The sequence below is a fragment of the Strongylocentrotus purpuratus genome, unplaced genomic scaffold (genome assembly GCF_000002235.5).
Source record: "Strongylocentrotus purpuratus isolate Spur 01 unplaced genomic scaffold, Spur_5.0 spur5_scaffold_3, whole genome shotgun sequence".
Classification (NCBI taxonomy): Eukaryota; Metazoa; Echinodermata; class Echinoidea; order Camarodonta; family Strongylocentrotidae; genus Strongylocentrotus; species Strongylocentrotus purpuratus.
The window spans coordinates 14,806,306-14,825,978 of record NW_022145609.1 but is presented as its reverse complement, the minus strand read 5'-3'; the positions used below and the strand labels follow the sequence as shown (position 1 = coordinate 14,825,978).

Here is a 19,673-nt window from a genome sequence, read left to right as displayed (position 1 = left end):
CAGTATATTACAACACTGTAATTTGTATAGGCCTATGCAGAGACCGAAGGAAAACAATGATGAATGAAAGGTGACAAAGAGCCAATTATTACTCATTTTTCTTGCTCTTTGATGAAAACAAGATAAAGCCTAAATGTTGGAAAATCAATCAAACATGCCGAAGAAGAGAAAACGGCCAGCTCTGATCCGCACTTCTTCAAAACAGAGAAAAGATGGTGGTAGAACGGTACGTTTTTTTCATTTCAATCTGTTTCAGTGTGCTGAGCTGTGTTGTGTCTGTGCAGCTGTGTACGGAAACAATCACTCAGATTCAGTGGTGATGATGACCGTGTGTTTGACTGTGTGATATGTACCCACCACTAAAATCGAGAAAAAAACAGATAGATCTATAGGGTCTAGAAACGTTTCAGAGTGATATATAATATATAAAACATGGGAAACTAGGATCAGGGACTTAGTGGTAGGGTCAGAGACAATGAGAGATAGAATTAGAAAGAAAATGTGTTAATAAGACAATGAAATTTTGTTTTCGTTTTTTTATTTAGCGGGGGGGGGGGGGGGGGGGGTAGATCTGTATATGGTCTTGAACTCTTTCCATTGATGTAGATAGATGACTAAGTAAATGGAGAATTATGACCGAATGCGTGTCTCTAAACAAAAGGCTCTAGACTTGGGCCCTTTTACTTTTAGTTTAAACTTGTTTTAAAATGGGTAAATATCACAAATTAGATTAGATAAATGCTTTCAAAACATGAATAATTAGAAGTCATGCTTATATTTTCGCCAGTTCTAAATTTCGCCCTTGCCAATCTTAGCGCGAAATCCGCAAACATTAATGTATTATTTATGATAGTCCTAAGATTCCTAATTCCTTTAGAAAATTATCTAATAATCTAGGATAGGAATAGGATCCTAACAGTAATACATGATTTAAGTAATGATTTAAATGAAGAATCATAACCACATCGGTGCATCAAACGCAAGCTTAAAATGTGTCCCATTGCAATCATTAATCATCATTGTGTGATATATGATATTAATAAATGCAATACTAGCTCTGTATGCATCGTTACGATGTCAGTTTTTTAAATCCTGGAGATGGATTTTGGCCAGATTGCATGGAAGGAGCTTTAAAGAAATCCAGTGCTGGCTCAACCTGCTGGGCTTTTTATCAGCACGCAAACACCCCATTTTTAAACCATGCTGCCGAGAAACCATGGTTGAGACTTTGGGGAAAAAAATTAAATATTGCTGGGGCAACTCTTTATATTTTTGGGGGGATCTCTGGTTTTTGGAAACTAACAACATAAAAAATGTACTTCCATGACGAAGACAAAGATCTTTTATTCCAGAAACCTAAAACTTTGAAAATCTAGAGTTTAACAGGGGGAGCGTTTGGTCATTACGATCAAGTATTACGATCAAGGATGGGGATCAAGGATGGCCTGGCTCTATAAGTAAACATAAAATCTAGAATTTATTTTTTGTTTGAATGAAAAGCCCCCAAAGCTCCTCATAAAGACATATAAGCACATTACTAAGAGGGGCTTCTGTAAAACTTAAACTCTCATGATTTCTAACCAAGCGCAGTTTACAATGGGCAGAAAATTTTGCAAAATTGCAGAGATAGGGAGTCTGCATACATGTACAGTATTATTGTAGTTGCACCTGAACCATTGGCTACCTTACAGGTATGTTTTTGTGTTTTAACCCAAATCCAACCATCAGGTGATTTGAAATTCTTGCTCCAATTTAGCCAGTTTTCTCAGCATTTATGGGGGGAAAATGGAAGATAATGATTTTTTTGAAAACTCTTAACTGCAGTGGAAACAGCATTAGAAGAAAAGAAAAAATAACATCGTATTTTATAACCTCCCAGAGATAAATATTTGATGTTTGATGATGATAATGGAAATGAAACCATCTCACAGATTGGTCAAATTTCAACAAAATTACAGCTCAGTCTTTGACAATTTCTAGAGAAAATTACTCATTTACGATTTGTTTTATTAATAATAATAATACAAGAGATTTATATAGCGTCCTTATCCATTTTAATTAAATGCTCGAGGTTATTTGTCAATATTTGTATGCTTGTTATGTTTCTTTGAATGGGAATGTATGTGACCATCAGGCGTACATGTAGGTATATCTGAGAGGGTACATTTTATGTATCACTTTCTAATTGGAGTGGAGATGGTGCAAAATATGTGTCAATGAATCAGATGAACGGGGGCTTATAAGATCTGTAAAGCGCTTAGAGACTGTATTCCGTATTAAGTGCTATTTAAAGCAAGATTATTATTATTATTGGTACTAAATTATAGATCTTAAAAAGGGAATTTGTATACAGTGTGTTATCCTCTGATTTTTTGTAGTGAGATCTAGTTTACAATAAAATGCAATTTGGTTACATGCAGATGGTCCAACTTGAATATAAATGCTGTTATAGCTACAGAGAAAGATAAGGATTAAAGGAAGTTCATCTCAGGAAACAAGGGAAGTTTGGTCTGAATGAGGAATGATAAAACAAACTGAAATTGGACATTTAACTGTAGCCAAGGACATTAAACTATTAAAACACCATTAAATTGTATTTCTGAAGGCAACATTTTAGCTGTTCTTGTTATTAACAGTGTCATTTATTTCTTTGTTTTCTCCCATTGTTTGTTTACAGGGTATTGGTGAGCCCAGTCTGTACCATGCTCTCATTATCATCTTCTTGGAATTCTTCTCATGGGGACTCTTAACAACACCGATGCTCACAGTAAGAAATGATAACATTCTCTTGTCACAGTTAGATTTTGATATCTATGGACTACACGTTACCCTAAAGTTCAATGCAGAAAAAATACAAAAGATTTGAGAGTTCTTTCCTACTGGAAATCTTAAGCGCTAGATTGTAATGACCAATCAGAGGGCTCCACTTTTTTGGAAGAGGGTCTGCACTTTACTTTGAAAGTCAGAATGCATATATTTCCTTTGTGAAACTTTTGGAGGTCTGGAGTATGACTTTGGGCCCTCAAGTGACCAGTGGAGAGCCCAGCCAGTTGCAAAAATTTCTTCCTGAAATATTCCTCTTTTCTCAAAAATAATTAAAATGCCGTTTATTTTTCACTACAGTGTGTATTATTATGTAATACATGTATATATAGGTGTACATTGTAAGTTTTTTCTTATTTTTTCCGCTTTTATTTTCCTCTTTGTCTTGGGTTTCTATTTTTTTTTTTCAGTTTTGGTTTTATCTTTAATATTTAGACCATGGTTTAAATTTACATCTCCTTCAGGAATTTGAACCAGTGTTTATGTAGATCTTCCTCTTTTAGAATTTATATTATGAGTTTGCAACTATTAAATTGTAATTGTATTTAAACAGGATATCCTTCTGCAGAACAGTATGACACTGCGGTTACCACATTCTAGGAAGCTATTGTAATTTAATGCTTGTGTTGATGATTTAGCTTCTTCTTTTTCGCAGGTGCTGCACGAGACATTTCCAGAGCACACCTTTCTTATGAATGGACTAGTCCAGGGTGTAAAGGTCAGTCTTTAATTAAAAGAGTCGTAACAAATATATGTCCCAGTAGCATTGTTTTTGTGCAAATAAAGGCAATCGTTCACTCTGATGTTAATGGTTATCATATCTTTGTAATATAAATATGCATAGAAAAATATGTATTTGTACAATGTGACCCATTTTTTCCCAGAATGTATATATAAGTTATTTGTCAATTGATCAATAAGTGCATGGATTGCATGTTTGAGGTCAGTATTGAATTTTGAAAGATGTTGCGGTTAGCTGTTTTTATTGAGGATTGTTATTGAATAGCATTGTTTCCAAACATGGAAGACCACCATAATTCGTCGCTGTTTTCACGAAGTGACGGTAGTGAAAAAAAATTGCATTCACTTTGCGTTACGATTTTCCTCACTACCGTCACTTCGTGAAAATAAGGACGAATTGTTGAAATGTGTCACCCTGTATATTAAAAATAAATAAATAAATTGGTTACAGAGTATTGAAGGTTACTGGAATGATTTATCTTTTGAAGGCCTACTGTACATGATTGTGATTATACTTCTGAGTTTGTGTCATTTGTGCCTATGCCCCTATGTTTTTCCTTCAATAAATTTACGGTACCCTTCTTTTAAAATATGTGTAATGATTTTTTTATTTTATTAAATAATTCTCTCTTTTTCTCACAGGGGTTTCTCGCATTCCTGAGCGCTCCCATGCTAGGGGCGCTTTCCGATGTCTGGGGACGTAAATCATTTCTGCTGCTGACGGTCTTCTTCACCTGTATGCCCATCCCACTCATGAAGATTAGTGCCTGGTAAGACATCTTGATTAGTGGCTCGTTCTCATATGGTGCTAGAAATCACTACAGTTCACAGCAGTATTTGTGTTCTGTTTTAACTTGTAACAGCATAGAGAGTTGATGTTGATGACTCTTTCTACTATTTAAACCTTGGTTATTAAAGCTAATCTTGAGCTCTGGTATTGACAATCGTATGTCGAGAGAACATGGTTATAATCCATTCTGGATTGTTTATCCTGCAGTTGATAGATTGTTTGAACCAGTTAAATAAAAACAACCTCACAATAACTTGCTGGAAATCATTTTCAATGAAAACCACATTTCTCATTTGTATATAAGGACCTATGTTAAGCACATGGTGTTAGCCTACTGTACTTACCTTGATTTCCTTATCTTCCTATGCTCATTGCTCAGCCCCTATACATTTTCTATCACATTTTGCACATGTCATTTATTTGTAATCTTCAACATAGCAACATACAGTGTAAGTTTTGTTGGATTCTGTGAGAATTTAGTTTCTATCATTACCGGAACTCGAGCTTAATATCTTTAAATATAAAGACCAATTATGGTCATGCGATTGCATTGTGAAAGAAACGTTGTGGAATCGATCAGAAAAGATGGATCATCTAGCATATACTGTAAGTATTGGTGTGTACTGCAAGGTTCTGGAATCATCAAAATGATAAGAAATTTGGCCCAGTCTTTGTAAAGTTACAAGCACTGTGCACAGAAAGATGTTATGGAACTACGCACACGTGCGTGACATGTGTGTTTATCTCTCACACACCAATAGATAAACTAATTTACCAAATATATCAATTAGTAGGCAGTTTCCCGGCAAAATTTTTATCATCATGTATTAGTCAAAACATATTCTTTCACATGATTGGTAATAAGAGCTTCCATGTCATTTTTTGAAATTGGGGCGTTTCCAGTACTGGTCTTTACCTTTAACATGTAATTCTCCTGTCATGTACATAATGTATTATTGCATGTGGATAGAATTCACAAGTATCTTGCATGCATTGCTTGTTGCTATGTCAAGCAAATATTGGCACATCTTCTAACAATTTTTGGGTTGTTAGGGGTATTTTTCAGAAGTAAATACATATACACAAGGTGTGAATAACAGTGGTCTAAACATTGATAATAATAATACACTGTTTTTCTAAAGCACCTACGATAACGTGTATTTTAGGGCCTCCTACACTGTAAGTGCAATGGAAACTATTACCATGGTCTGCATTTATTGCAAGTGTTTAATCAGAATGGTCAAAAGCCATTTGTGTCTCATCATTTTGACTATGTGGTAACCATTTTTTATGGGAGGTTTACATTCTCTGAGTCTACACCTGTTGTTACATTTCAAGCATGTACATGTACAGTGAGCACTCATGGTGGACTCGATGCCTGGATACAAACATTAACCCATTCGCTACAGTATATTGGAACAGCATCCCTCTTTCCATAAGGGAAATTACCTGTCTTGTGACCTTCAAAAGATCCCATAAAACTCACCTTTTCCCCAGTGATTTATGTGATCGAATCTATGTGAGACTGTACATGTTTTATCCTCTTTTCACATATTTGTATTTGTAAGCGATATGGTACTTATTGTTTTTAGCACATCTAAATATTCAATACTATTATTATTATTATTATTATATTAAAAGCCTACATTTTATATGGGAATTATAGTATTCAGGAGTCATTTACAGTAATTAAATTTATTATGCTGAAGGTTTATTAGCAGGCTGTCTAGTCATAAAATATCAAACTATCTCTTCAATTGAATTACATTGTTGATATGCACAAAATGCATGTATGTGTGTTTGTATTAATCGGTTGTATAGTTTAACGAGATGATAATTAAATTGTCTTGTCTTTTTTGCAGGTGGTTTTTTGCCATGCTATCAGTATCCGGTGTAATGTCAGTGACCTTCTCATTAATATTTGCATACGTAGCAGACATAACTCCAGATTCAGAGAGAAGTCAAGCATATGGACTGGTAAGTTTATTTACATGTACTGTATGTTCTGTTAAAGCCCCACTGCACTACTTATAGCAAACAATGCCTAATCGGTGCCTACTGGTCCCCATGATTTTTTCTTACGTTAATTGAGAGCTGATTTGATGATATAATCACCTGTCAGTGACCTTGCAGGGTGGTCTAATCCCCCCCCCCCTGGCCTCTGTACTAGTTTGGCATGATGGAGGGATTATACCTCCCTGCAAGGTCACTGGCAGGTGGTTATCTCATCAAATCAGCTCTCAATTAACATTAAAAAAAGGGGGATCATGGAGGATCAACGGGTACCGCTTAGGCATTGTTGGCTGTATAGAGGGCACAAGTAGCTATAAGTAGTGCAGTGGAGCTTTAAAGTTTATGTACAGTTGTGGTAAGCCCTCGAAAATCTTGTCATCAGATTTCTTTGATTTTTGATAATATTAAGGAAGATACAGTTAGCAAAATGAAACCCACAGTGAGGTTTCACAAAGGAGAGGTCGAAATTAATTTTGATAACATCCTGGGAAGTATGTTACAGCAACAGCAACCTGCAGCAAACGTGTGTAAAACCTTCGTGTAAGGGACTGTGTGTATAAATGCTACAGTCTACGCACATGCTGCCTCCAGGCAAAGCACTGAGATTAACGTGCTGGGAGCCAAAGGGTACTAGCATAGAGGCGTTTATAGCCATTGAACCTAGCATTCCTGGCAGATATTTGCACTACAATTTACTCGCGATCATGGACAGACTCAGAATACCAAATGATCTCCTGCGTATATCTTTTGATAAGGAGAACAGCATGATACTTTATTAAACATGTTTCTTGCCAATTTTTTTGTTGCTGCCAAAACTGTACATGAGCTTTAACCCTCGTTTACTTGGGATATGGTAAGCTGCCTCAAAAATTGCCATGGTCAAGGTGACTTAAATCCAGAAATAAAGCAGGAGGGGGCTTTGTTATGTACAGCCATTGTTTTTTTCTCTCTCACTTGTCATATTTTTGTAAACTGTTTTTATCTTTGCCAATGCATTTTTATAGCACTTTTGAGAGGGGGTGGGGGTAGGCAGTTTATGTGTTTGTGGATGAACAAGGCCTTAATTGTTAAGATTTTGTAGTATATATACATGTATTTACATTGTACTTGTATTTGTGGGTGTAGGTGAGGGTATGCATCACATAACAAATTATTACCAATGATTTGAGATAGAGAGTAGAAAAGGAATACGTGCCTTTTTTATTTTCCTCTTCAAGATATGCTGTAGACGGATTTCTTTTCATTTTTTACTGAATACTAAATTATGCTCCTTTTATAATGTACCATGCGGATACAGCATCTCACTTTTAATGAACATAATAGAAAAGTCAATAGTTAGCACGCATTTGCTGACATTTACTTTCCTTTGATGCAATAATTTAGAAAAGTCAACATAAAGCAAACATTTAATTGAAAATAAGAGGGTCCTTCCTGCTCAGCTGAGTTCACATAAATGTAATTGACATTTCCTTTAAAGCAGAGATTTCCTTCTTAGCTGTAATCCAAGATAAGACGGATTCTCTTTAAATGTTGGATTCTGTGGATTTGTAGAATGTATCCAAGGTTAATTTCAAGCGTCAGGTCCTTGAATTTTCCTATAAAATTTAAATTGAGCTCTAGGCCCTGTTTCATAAAACATAAAATCAATAACAAGTTACTGTACAATATTATAAGCTACTGAAAATTGTTGCATTTGATTGGCTGAGAGCAAATTTGTCATGTAAATTCAGAATTTGTTATTGATAACAAGTTATATGAAGCAGGGCCCTGGTCATGCGATTGCATTGTGAAAGAAACTGTCTTGAATAATTGGGAAAGGTTGTTATTGGTGTACATGTATGTAACAGGCTGTACATGTATATTGTAAGGTTTTGGAATTATCAACATTTTAAGTAATTGATCTGGTTTTGTTAAAAGTCACATGCAATGTACATGTACACAGATATGTACTATGTACACAGGACTACACAAACATGATGCATGAAAGTGTGGTTCACAACCATCTGTTACTTGTCATATTTCAAATATGAGGGCATTTGAAGGGCAATCCTTTTCAGGGAACACCTTTTCTATGATACACTCAATGTAATGTAAAGAATGAAAAAGAAAAAGAAATTCCCCAGAATACCGGTATCAGCTTCTCTTTAAATTAACTTGAATGAATGCTGGGTGTAATAGGAGAGCAAGAGATTTGATATATGTGTCATACTCTGATGCGTGCCCATGTATAGGAATGTAATGGGTTGACATTTAAGGATCTAGAAGATCATGAATGTGGATTCTGCCTGAAGCAGTTCATACCAAACTGATGATACCTTCCTGCTTGTGATCTTGTATAGTGTAGTCAGAATTACAGCTATTGTGAATGTACTCATTCATGAAACAATTCAGGCCTAATACTTAGTTCAGCTGTTGTATTAAAGTTGTGTTATTGTATAAAGATTAAAGAATATCAGTTTCACTCTGAGCAGGTGGAGATCAAGATGATTAATCTCAAATTTATTCATGCCCATATTTATTTTTAAAGGATTCAATTTCATATTTTATGCCATCTGCATTGTTGGATTATGATGAATCAGCTGAAGAAATAAAAGGATTAATTCTTAATTGGTTTTTCAAATCAGAGGAATATTATTTATGAATTATGTTAATGTAATAATCACATCGGTTTTTTTTTGTCAGCACATAAAGCTGAAACATTTAATTTCTTTAATGATTGATTGATCGATCTGTTATTAAAAACAAGTCAGACAACTGGGTGTAAGCCACAAATATGTTTAAACAATTAACAATTTCTCCTAGGAAGCATTACATTTATCAAAATATAATTTTCTTGTTGTATCTTCCCCAACTGTGAATACAGGTTTCAGCAACATTTGCAGCCAGCCTCATCACAAGCCCTGCATTAGGGGCGTATTTAGCCAGTATATACGGGGATGGCTTTGTAGTATTTCTTGCCACAGCGATAGCCCTGTGCGATGTGCTCTTCATATTAGTGGCTGTACCGGAATCGTTACCAGAGAAAGTACGGAGAGCGTCATGGGGCGCTTCAATAACGTGGGAGCAGGCCGACCCCTTCACGGTAAGTGGTTTAGATTGATACAGGGATAGATACAGGGATAACCTGTATATAAAAATCAATATTCGTCTTCAAACAGATTCATTAAACAAATCATTGCAGATGTGTGTGTTAAATAACATCCTCTTTCACATCATTATATAATTCAAATGAAAGTTTGCCATCAGTTTTGGGGGCTCCCAACACTTTAGAGGGGCCAGCCATATTATAACCATATTATAAACCAGCCATAACCACATCATTTTGAGTAATGCATGTGTAATTTATTTTTCTATGAAAGTAAGCTAGTAACCTAGTACTAAGATTGAGTGCTTCTGGTTTTGTAAAGTTTACGACCTTTCAGAGCTTAATTAAAGCATTAGAAATGGTGTCGGGGTAGCCCCTAGCAATGTTGTGTCCTGGATTAGTCAATCTATGAGTCACTCAGTGGGTGAGGAAACCCCCATAAGGCCTGTTTTCATCAGCTCGAGTTTGCCAAATAACCCGCTATTTTAACTATCCCGAACTCAAATTAACCGGTTAATTTGCGTCTTCATCAGCCTGCAGTTGCAATTAGAGAGATATTTGGTCGAGAAAATATCCTGAGTCTGAAAATAGCAGGTTATTTGGCAAACTCAAGCTGATGAAGACAGGCCTATAGAAATCATGTCAGCAGCTGTTGGGGTAAAAAAAACAGAGTACTGGTTGTTTTGCATGTACAGGGATGTATTAGACAAAGAATTTCCAACGTCATTGTGAAGTCGATCAATCATGTCAAATAATATGATATAATCAAATCAAATCACATTCAATTATTTGATGAATGCTTGTTTCATTGTCTATATTTAGCATACATATATGCATGTTTTCTAATTTATTTGTTATATTTTATTTTTTGAATAAAAGAATGTGGTTTTATGATTCCACTTGAAAGTGAATGGTGAATATTATGCATTTGAATTCCAACTGCAAGATGTTTAGGTGCAAATGGGCAAATTATGACCATGGATGTACATGTACGTATCAAATGCACTTAAATGAAATCATTGCAATTTGCATAGACTTTATCACCATATGATCATCATCATATGTAAATGTACATGTACTATGAGCTACATCACATGCCAGTTGTAAAAGAAAAAGCACCAGATGTGTAGAGATTGATTCATTCATTAAAAAAAAGTTTGATTAAATTTGATCCTTATATTTCTATGTTACTGTTAGTTCAAGCCACAGCAGTGTTTAAAGGTTTATCATGCTGAATGCAATAACACGTTTCTTGTTCTCCTTTCCATTTTACAGTCGCTGAGGAAGGCTGGCCAAGATTACACCGTATTATTGTTATGTATAGCAGTGTTCTTGTCATACCTACCGGAGGCAGGCCAGTACTCTTGTATGTTCCTCTATCTTAGAACAGTAAGTATATCATTTGGTAAAAGATGCTGCATTGACATTTATTTCTTCATCCAGTTCATGATAGAAGTATATGTACATATATGTTGCCCTAATGCAGATGGCATTACCTTACAAATGCCTTCTAAATATATGTTTTCACCTTTTGGAGAAAAAAAATGTATTTCTATAATAAAAACTGAATACATACCCAATGAAAATGTGTATTTTAGCTATTTTTGTAGACTAAACCTGGAAAATATTCTTTTGTGTGTGATATCAGCCTCTCTCTGTCTTTTTCATCTCTCCCTCCCCCCCTTCTCTCTCTCTCTCTCTCTCTCTCTCTCTCCCTCTTTCTTTCTCTCTCTTTCTCTCTCTCTCTCTCTCTCTGTATATTCTCTTCCACTGTTTTTCCTTCCCACCCGCCCACTCTCACACTCACATTCATATGCACACTCTGTTTTTCATCAACAGGTTGGTAAATTTTCACCGCCAGAAGTTCCTGCATATATAGCTTTAGTTGGAGTATTATCAGTATTTACTCAAGTAAGTATGATTTACTATTGCATATATTCTATTTATACAAATTCTTGTTTCATAACACTTTAATCCACCTTGGTCAAAGCAGAGGAAGCAATATACAACGAGCTTCCGTAGGAGCAGTCTCGTATATGATGTTACTCCCTGTATTTTTTTCTGAAAATTATTTTATGCATGGAATTTTGTCACTGGTTAAGAATTGTCAGAAGTATCGGTTTGTGTATACAATGCACATGTATTTGTTATTTGGCCACTGCTTGTGATTGTTAAATATTCATTTAGTGTTTGATTTTCAACATTTACAAATTTAAGATCGAAGAAATCCGATGATAACTCTGTTCCTTCTTCTTATTCTATAACTTTCATTATTACTAGGGTTTTTAATGCATAATCTTGATCACAAGCAAAACTATCATGGTCGGTCTAACCTTTGAAATGCTGGAACAAAATAATTTAACACAATGATAATATTGTCATGCTTTTTTTTCCTTCTCCATCTCCTTTTCTCTGTATATCCCCTGATCTCTTCTCGACCGAGCAGACGATATTACTAGGGTTTTTAATAAAACACCTCGGTCACAAGCATACAATCATGGTTGGTCTAACGTGTGAGATGCTGGAGCTGATGTGGTACGGGTTCGCCTCACAGCAGTGGATGATGTGGGCTGCAGGGGTCATAGCTAGCGTCTGTAGTATCAACTTTCCTGCCATCAGCGCTATGATATCACATTGCGCTGACCAGGATAAACAGGGTAGGGATGCTTTTCATTTTACTCTGATGTGATTTTACCACTTGATTGCTAAGCACATACTATTACGTGCATGCAAATGTGACACTCTGTGCTAAACACGTACCCTCTATGACGTCCTCTCCATATTCAAATTGTTAGCATGGCACTATACCGACCCCTACAATGCCATTAGCACCTGAATATCAAAGTTTAGAATACGAACAGTAGATGGCGCTCTTCCACAAAAAAGAAAATCAGAGATGTGAGTTGTATGTTCAGATTTCTGCATGTCTCAAAATGCCTTAGCACAGAGTGCTACAGTGTAAAAAAAGCCTTCAGCGGTCAAGTGGTTAAGTCATGAATATGCATGAGGTTATAGGTCAGCGATCAGTGCTGTGATATCACATTGCGCTGACCAAGATAAATAGGGAAGGAATGCCTTACATATTACCCGTTTGTGATTTAAGTTATGAATATGTATGAGGTTATAGGTCAGCCATCAATGCTATCATAACACACTGCGCTGACCAATATAAATAGGGTAGGATGCCTTTCATGTTACTCTTTAGTGACACGAGTCATGAATATGTATGAGGTTATAGGTCAGCCATCAATGCTATGATAACACACTGCGCTGACCAAGATAAACAGGGTTTAGGATGCCTTACCTTTTTCTCTACATATTCATGAATATGTATGAGGTTATAGGTCAGCAATCAGCGCTATGATATCACATTGCGCTGACCAAGATAAACAGGGTAGGAATGCCATTCATTTTACTCTACATGTTCATTAATATGTAAATAGGGTAGATTGCCTTTAATTTTACCCTGTAGTGCCATGAGTCATGAATATGTATAAGATTGTAAGTCACCAGAGCAAGTGGAGTGTTCACCATGTCGTACTGATCAAATCTTACTCCATAACAACGCAAACATGTTATAAAATGATATCATCTATGTAGTATCTCCTAAGTCTGAACAATGCCTCTCTGTCGATATAAACATTTTCATGTTACCCTGGAAAATGGGATTTCACCATAAACTTTCCTAATTTTATTTTTTTCATACTGTACATACACTAATAGAGTGCCAGATGCCAAATAATTTGTTTTGAGGTTGATGTAATATATTGTAGCTGTACACGAATTACCTGTTTCTAAGTTATAGATACTTTAACCGTTCCTTTATCATACCACCAGGTGTCGTGCAGGGTATGGTAACAGGAATACGCAGTCTGTGTACAGGACTAGGACCTGCTCTCTTTGGGGTTATATTCTACTTCTTTGATGTTAACCTGGATATTGATGATACCGGCACAAAAAACGAGGAAGGTGTGATGGAAAACCCCATGCAAGAGGTAAGAACAAAGAAGATTGGTCTTAGGGGTGATGATGGGAAGGATGGTGGTAGTGGTGGCGGTGATGGTGGAGATGGAGGTGGTGGTGGTGGTGGTGAGGAGGGTGGTGGTGTTGGTGATGTTGGTGGTAGTTGAACTGGTTGCAATGGTGGTGGTGATTTTGAAAATGATGATGATGGTGATGATGATGATGATGATGATGATGATGATGATGATGATGATGATGATGATGATGATGATGATGATGATGATGATGATGATGATGGTGGTGGTTATGATGATGATGGGTGATGATGGTAGTGGTAGTTATGATGATGATGATGGTGGTGGTGAGGAGAATGATAGCAGTGATTGTGGTGATGGTGTTGGTGATTGTAGGTGTACTGATGGTGGGTTTGATGATGGTAGTGGGATAGTGTTGTTGATGCTGGTATTTATGTTATTTTCTGTATTAGCTTATCAACAAGATACTAACCCTCGCTTCTTTCACTTTTCAATTTCTCTCCTGCAGACCATCATGCCTGGACCACCCTTTGTCTTCGGCTCTTTACTAGTCATCATCTCTCTCCTCGTTGCCTACTTCCTGCCAAACGTCCAGGAGCCCAGTGCGGCCCCGCCCCAGTCCCCCTCCCTCAAGTTAGTTAAACTCAAGTCCCCCGTTGATGATGTCTCTGTACCCCTCCTAACGGACGTGGACAGCATTGGTATAGAACCATCAGCAGTGGACCCTCTGAATCCCTGAGGATGCTTCGTCAAGATACAGTCAAACCTACTTTAGTGACCACCTGTCAACAAAGACCACTGGTCTACAAGGGCCACGTTTGTTGTTTCCCTTGAAAATGGTTTCTCATTGAATCATGTACTAAAGGAACCTGTCTACAAAGACCACCCATCTATAAGGCGACCTTTTGTGTTTCCCTTGGGCGGTCGCTATAGACAGGTTTGACTGTACTTCATCACCATCATGATGAGACTGCACATAACTGTACGAAATCACAGAGTTTGGTGCAAAATTGGTGTCTCCTTTTTTGTGCACTCAGTGTTCCAGCTTGTGTATGCTGAAATATGGACATAGATTGGTTTCTATATACCTTCATGATCTGTTCCCCCTTTTAAGATCTGTTATGTTGCCCTTTGAAAGGTTCTGTTTAGTACATGAAGTGGCTTTGTGCAGTGGTGAAAAACACAGGAGTGCATAATGAGGATGTGTAGAGCTAGGATACACAGTCTGAATGCAAGTTCTGCAATTCTAGCCACCTCAATGCATGGGTTCATACCTACTTCAAATCAGCTATGGTTGAACATGCAAAGTTGTTTTTTGACTGTGTAACACCATGTTGGCTGTATGAAATACCACATGAGCTTTTATGCACTTTAAAGAACACTTTTTTCGCTTTGAGGGGATTTATAATAAGAATATGAAACAGATAGAAACCGTGCAGTCTCTTTCTGAAGTGTTTCAAAGAAGCGAGTACGATGCATATTTTGTTGGAGATGGGCTTTGGAAGTCGACTTAAAAAGGGACATCCAAAGGTTCTTGTGACTTGATTTCATAATCATCTCCCTCCACCAAATACATCCACGTGCTCTGATAGAAACTGCTTCAAATGGGCCAAAATCATGAAAAGTCAGTTGCGTCCTTTTGCCAGTGCAAGACATTGCATGCATCCGAATAGTGATGACACAGGGTCTGTGTGCCCATATTTCTTGATGAGTGCAGAACGGACTTAAGGAGGTCACAATGCTGAGAGGCAGAAGGGCATTACCTCCCTGAAACACAGTGTAATGCCCTTCTGGCTCGCAGACTCTATTTACAATTAAAAAGTTAATGAATTATGATGTCATGCCTGCTGAACAATGCAATTAATAAATAATCACATAAGCCTGTATTCTACATAAACTGAAACCTGATGCTCGGTTCAAGCTTATGTCCAAAATCAGGTTTAACAAAGGAAGTTAGTACAGTCAAACCTGCTTTAGTGACCACCTGTCTACAAAGACCACACTTTTTGTTTCCCTTGGAAATGGTTTCTCATTGAAACATGTAATAAAGGAACCTGTCTACAAAGACCACTTTTTGTGTTTCCCTTGGGCTGTCGCTATAGACAGGTTTGACTGTATTTGGTCTAAATTTTCTTTTATTAAACAAAATTTTGAAACAAGGGTCAGGTTTAAGTGAATGAGTACCAGTATTGAAATCATAATTGTTAGAAGAGAAGAAGAATATTAGATTCTGTGTCTTGATGTAGGTCTGTCTTTATGTACAATATCAATCGAGACAAATCATGACATGTCTCTGAGATAACTAGTAACACATATTGCCACATCTTGCAACCCAAGATAATATGACATTGTAAGACTGCTGTGTGGCAAAATTAATGTACAATACAATATTTGACTATAAACTGTAACAGAATATGTATGGTATACATATGACTATAAGTGCTTAGAGACTTTGGTGGTAAGCGCTTTATAAGCACCGTTTTTATTATTAAAAATGCATGAATAAGTCACTTACATCACCAGTTCTTAATCATTACTCACGCAGTTATAACACCGAAAAATATTGTAAATTGTAATATTTCAATTATATTGATAACAAATAAAAAATGGTTTAGATTCACAAGAGTTTCCCCGCCTGTAAAATGAATAAATCACGAACGTCACAACAATTTAGTTTTGCTATTCAATTTTAAAAAGGCTCAAGCGTACCGATTATGAAAATTTAAATCTGGACCCTATTCACAAAAGATTGTGTGGAGTATTGCAGTAAACTGTTCAAACTTTTTCACTAACCTTAAGTCATAACCTGTATGTGGGTGGGGAAGCTTTGGAACAATCAAAAAGTATTTTAATTGCCAAATATTACACCTTTGCTGCGAAAACCATGTTATGTATGTACTGTACTTTATTAAGTAAGATAACTAAATTTTTAATAATCTCTCGCTCACCCTAACCTATTACGGCACTTAGACATTCTCTTTATATTTTGCTCTATGAATGTAGGGAATGTCTTTGATTCTGTCACTTAACATGTCTCACTTGCAATTTTAAAGAGTCAAATTAGTAGATTATACAATATTGAGGAGTTATTCTTTTTCATAATCAGTAAAAACAAATACTGGTTTGGTTGTACTAAATCCACAACAGGGCCGCCTAACGCGAAGCTACAGCAAGTGAAATCATACCCAAAATAGTGACTTATTAGACTTCTTCTGTGATTTGAGAAATTATATATTTGTTTTTGGTTCAAGCTGTAAGACCCCTCTTGCCTCCCATGTGTAATGAAGCAACAATAGTCTATTGGAAACAATCTTCAACTGTGGTGACTAGCTACATGTGAAGGATACGATCAGAGAACAGAACAATGTGATGAATTAATTGTCTTTTTCATACTGCCCACGTACATCTGTTCGCTGTAGATACAGTGTTATTTCGGTTCAGCAAGCACTAAAGATTGAACTTGATGATCATCTCTCTACTTATAAAGTCTGATGTATTTATCAAATGTTTCCAAGGTAATCATGATTGAAGATAATTTTTATCTTTGGCCATAACTCCATATTTATGATTGATTGTACAGTTTTCTTTTAGAGATTTGCGTACCGGTATGTTCGGAAGATTCCTCACTAAAGTTTCCCAAAGTTTTGCTATGTTCTGAGGAATTTCTTGTCTCGATGTATCACTTGCGACTGTTACTGATTATTTCAAGCAATACCTTTATGTACTCTCTGTCTTGCACTCTGTGCAGCTGCTATGCAAAATTTCTCTGTTTATATGTGGGCCTTATACGTTTGGTGCTGTCCGCACGACCATGGTTCCCCGTGTTGTATGTTGTGGTAAATTAAAATAACTGGAGGGTGTTTTCGTTCACCAGTGATTCTCGACTGAAGTATTAGTGATACTTTTCATGGTGGTGGGGAAGCTGAACTGCCGGTAAAGTTTTCAGTATTAGACCATGGGATTCTTTTTTAAGGACCATTTAAGAACCCTGAAAATGGCTGATGAGCTCCACTTAGCGCTCATGGTTCTCGACATTTCAATCCGTGTGCTCTGATGGTCTTCAGGAGAATAAACTACCGGTAGACAATCCCAACGGAGGCTATATATTGCCTACATAGGGATCCATTCCAGGGCACATTTTCCATTGAAAGAATTACATGATGTAACCCTTAAACTTTACCTTAAAACTATAAATATTCTGTTAAGCCATTGCCTGCTGGAATCTGGTGGTTCATGTATAAGCCCATGGGAATACGAAAGTCAGTAGTCAACAGATTTCTATCACTTTATTTCCTTTTTTTACTTATTCCTTGACACTAACCTTGGGTCACATTCTCCCTATAAATTTACCAAAGCATATTCTCATTTCATACGTACAAATATTTTGCCAATTTTTTAAAACAAATTTTGAATATATATTTTGATGGATCACAATTTTTTTGTTTATGTAATTCAGTAAATACATGCATTTCTTATTATATCATAGCTATATTCTTTGGGTCATAGTGCCCATTTTGGAAATATTTTGGTTGCCACCGTCCTGTGTGGTAAACCACCACAGATAGGCACTTTCATAAATGTTTCATCACAAGGTGTAAATGGAAATTCTTCTCTGTCATGAAAAAAATAGTTATCACCTTTAAAATTAGCATATCAGTCATGGAGATATGTGAATTTGTCCCAATTTCATGGTTCAAGCACTTTTAATAGGCCATTTTCGTAATGTAATCAAATTTAATGCACAAATCTTTGTTGAGTGCCTAGTTACAAATTATTTCATTAACCTGTTACGAATACGGTAATTGTATTTCAATGGTCAGAGTGCGAACTGCATACATTCCGTGCTGTTAGGTAGGACAAGCTATAATGTTTGTCCTACCTAGCAACAGTTAATGTATGCAATTTGCATTCTGACTATTGAAATACAATTATTTGTAACAGGTGAATGAAATAATTTGTTACATGGCATGTAACAATGATTTTTGCGTTAGATTTGATTACTTTACGAAAATGGCCTGTTGGGCACTGTTTGCTTATCTCGATGCATGCAATATAATGTATATGGGGATTACACTTGTGACACATTATTGCTGGTACTTGTATGCGAAAAATATATATATCAGATAACGATATTGTATTACATAAGCTTTGCAGGATGACCTTGCTTTTATTTCTGACTCTTTCCCTTTTTAAAAAGTTTTCCATTTGGTTTATGATATTATGACCGCATCCCCCTGTACGAAAATAGCCTTGCCTTACAACCGTAACCTGTACAGTTGTACATGTATTTCAGGGGACTGTGTCGTTTGTTTTGTGTATATTTTGAAATTTCTATTGTACAGTGTATTTATGTATAAAAGAATATAATTTTTCCTGTTTTATCTCACCTTTTTTAATAATGGTCTTAATTGTTCTTTTCATCATGTTCATCCTTTGTGATCTTGTAGTTGTTGCTTGTGTCTGTCCTCTTAGATAAAGAAATGCAATTTGTACGTATTTGTTTTCCCACTCAATAATGCATGTGCTATATACAGACCGTTTATTTTTGCAGTAAAAACGCTGCATAGTGGTTCAACTCGAGGGATATTTTTGTTGTTGATAATTCATCTGTTTATAGCTAGAAGGGCATCTACTGCCTTTTGAAGTATATGATTTTACAACCTTCTGGTTTCCAGGAGAACACATGGTCTGTGGTGCCAATGGTTTATAAAACTAATTGATGCCGACTGATTTTTTTTTCTCATCTAATGTTATACATTTTATATATAAACGGTCATGTGGTTTTCAATTTGTATTTAAAGTTGTGCTGCTTCTTATGATTTGTTTTCTTTCTCTGTTTCATTGTCTCTTGTCTTTGCCCATCACTCTCTCTCTCTCTCTCTCTCTCTCACCCTTTTTCTCTTCCCTCTCTCTTCTCTCTCTCTCTCAATCTCTCCCCCTCCCTTCCACCGCTCTCTCTCTCTCTCTCTCTCTCTCTCACCTCTTCTCTTTCCTCTCTATTCTCTCCATTTTACTCCCTCTCCCCTCGATCTCTCTATGTACAATATAACTTTCTCATCTTTTAAACACATTATGGGTGTGTCTCTTTTTAAAATTGTAATTACAATACTTGACACTGCATAGGTACATTTGCACTGTAGATACCTCAAGTAATTCAAGCTCTACAGGAAGACTACTACCAGACTCTGATGCTGTATGAAATCTTAGGGATACTCTATGTGTA

The 19,673-nt window shown here is 36.3% G+C and overlaps 1 protein-coding gene across 1 annotated transcript; it reads left to right on the top strand.

Annotated features, from left to right (window-relative positions):
• Positions 1 to 19,111, top strand: LOC575139 (hippocampus abundant transcript 1 protein). The gene is made up of 11 exons (XM_775558.5): positions 1 to 226; positions 2,678 to 2,767; positions 3,479 to 3,541; positions 4,207 to 4,334; positions 6,217 to 6,331; positions 9,231 to 9,449; positions 10,728 to 10,841; positions 11,292 to 11,363; positions 11,899 to 12,109; positions 13,290 to 13,447; positions 13,959 to 19,111. The coding sequence occupies exons 1-11, from the start codon at positions 134 to 136 to the stop codon at positions 14,187 to 14,189; spliced, it is 1,494 nt and encodes a 497-aa protein (XP_780651.4). The 5' UTR covers positions 1 to 133; the 3' UTR covers positions 14,190 to 19,111.
• Positions 19,112 to 19,673: the final 562 nt, after the last annotated feature.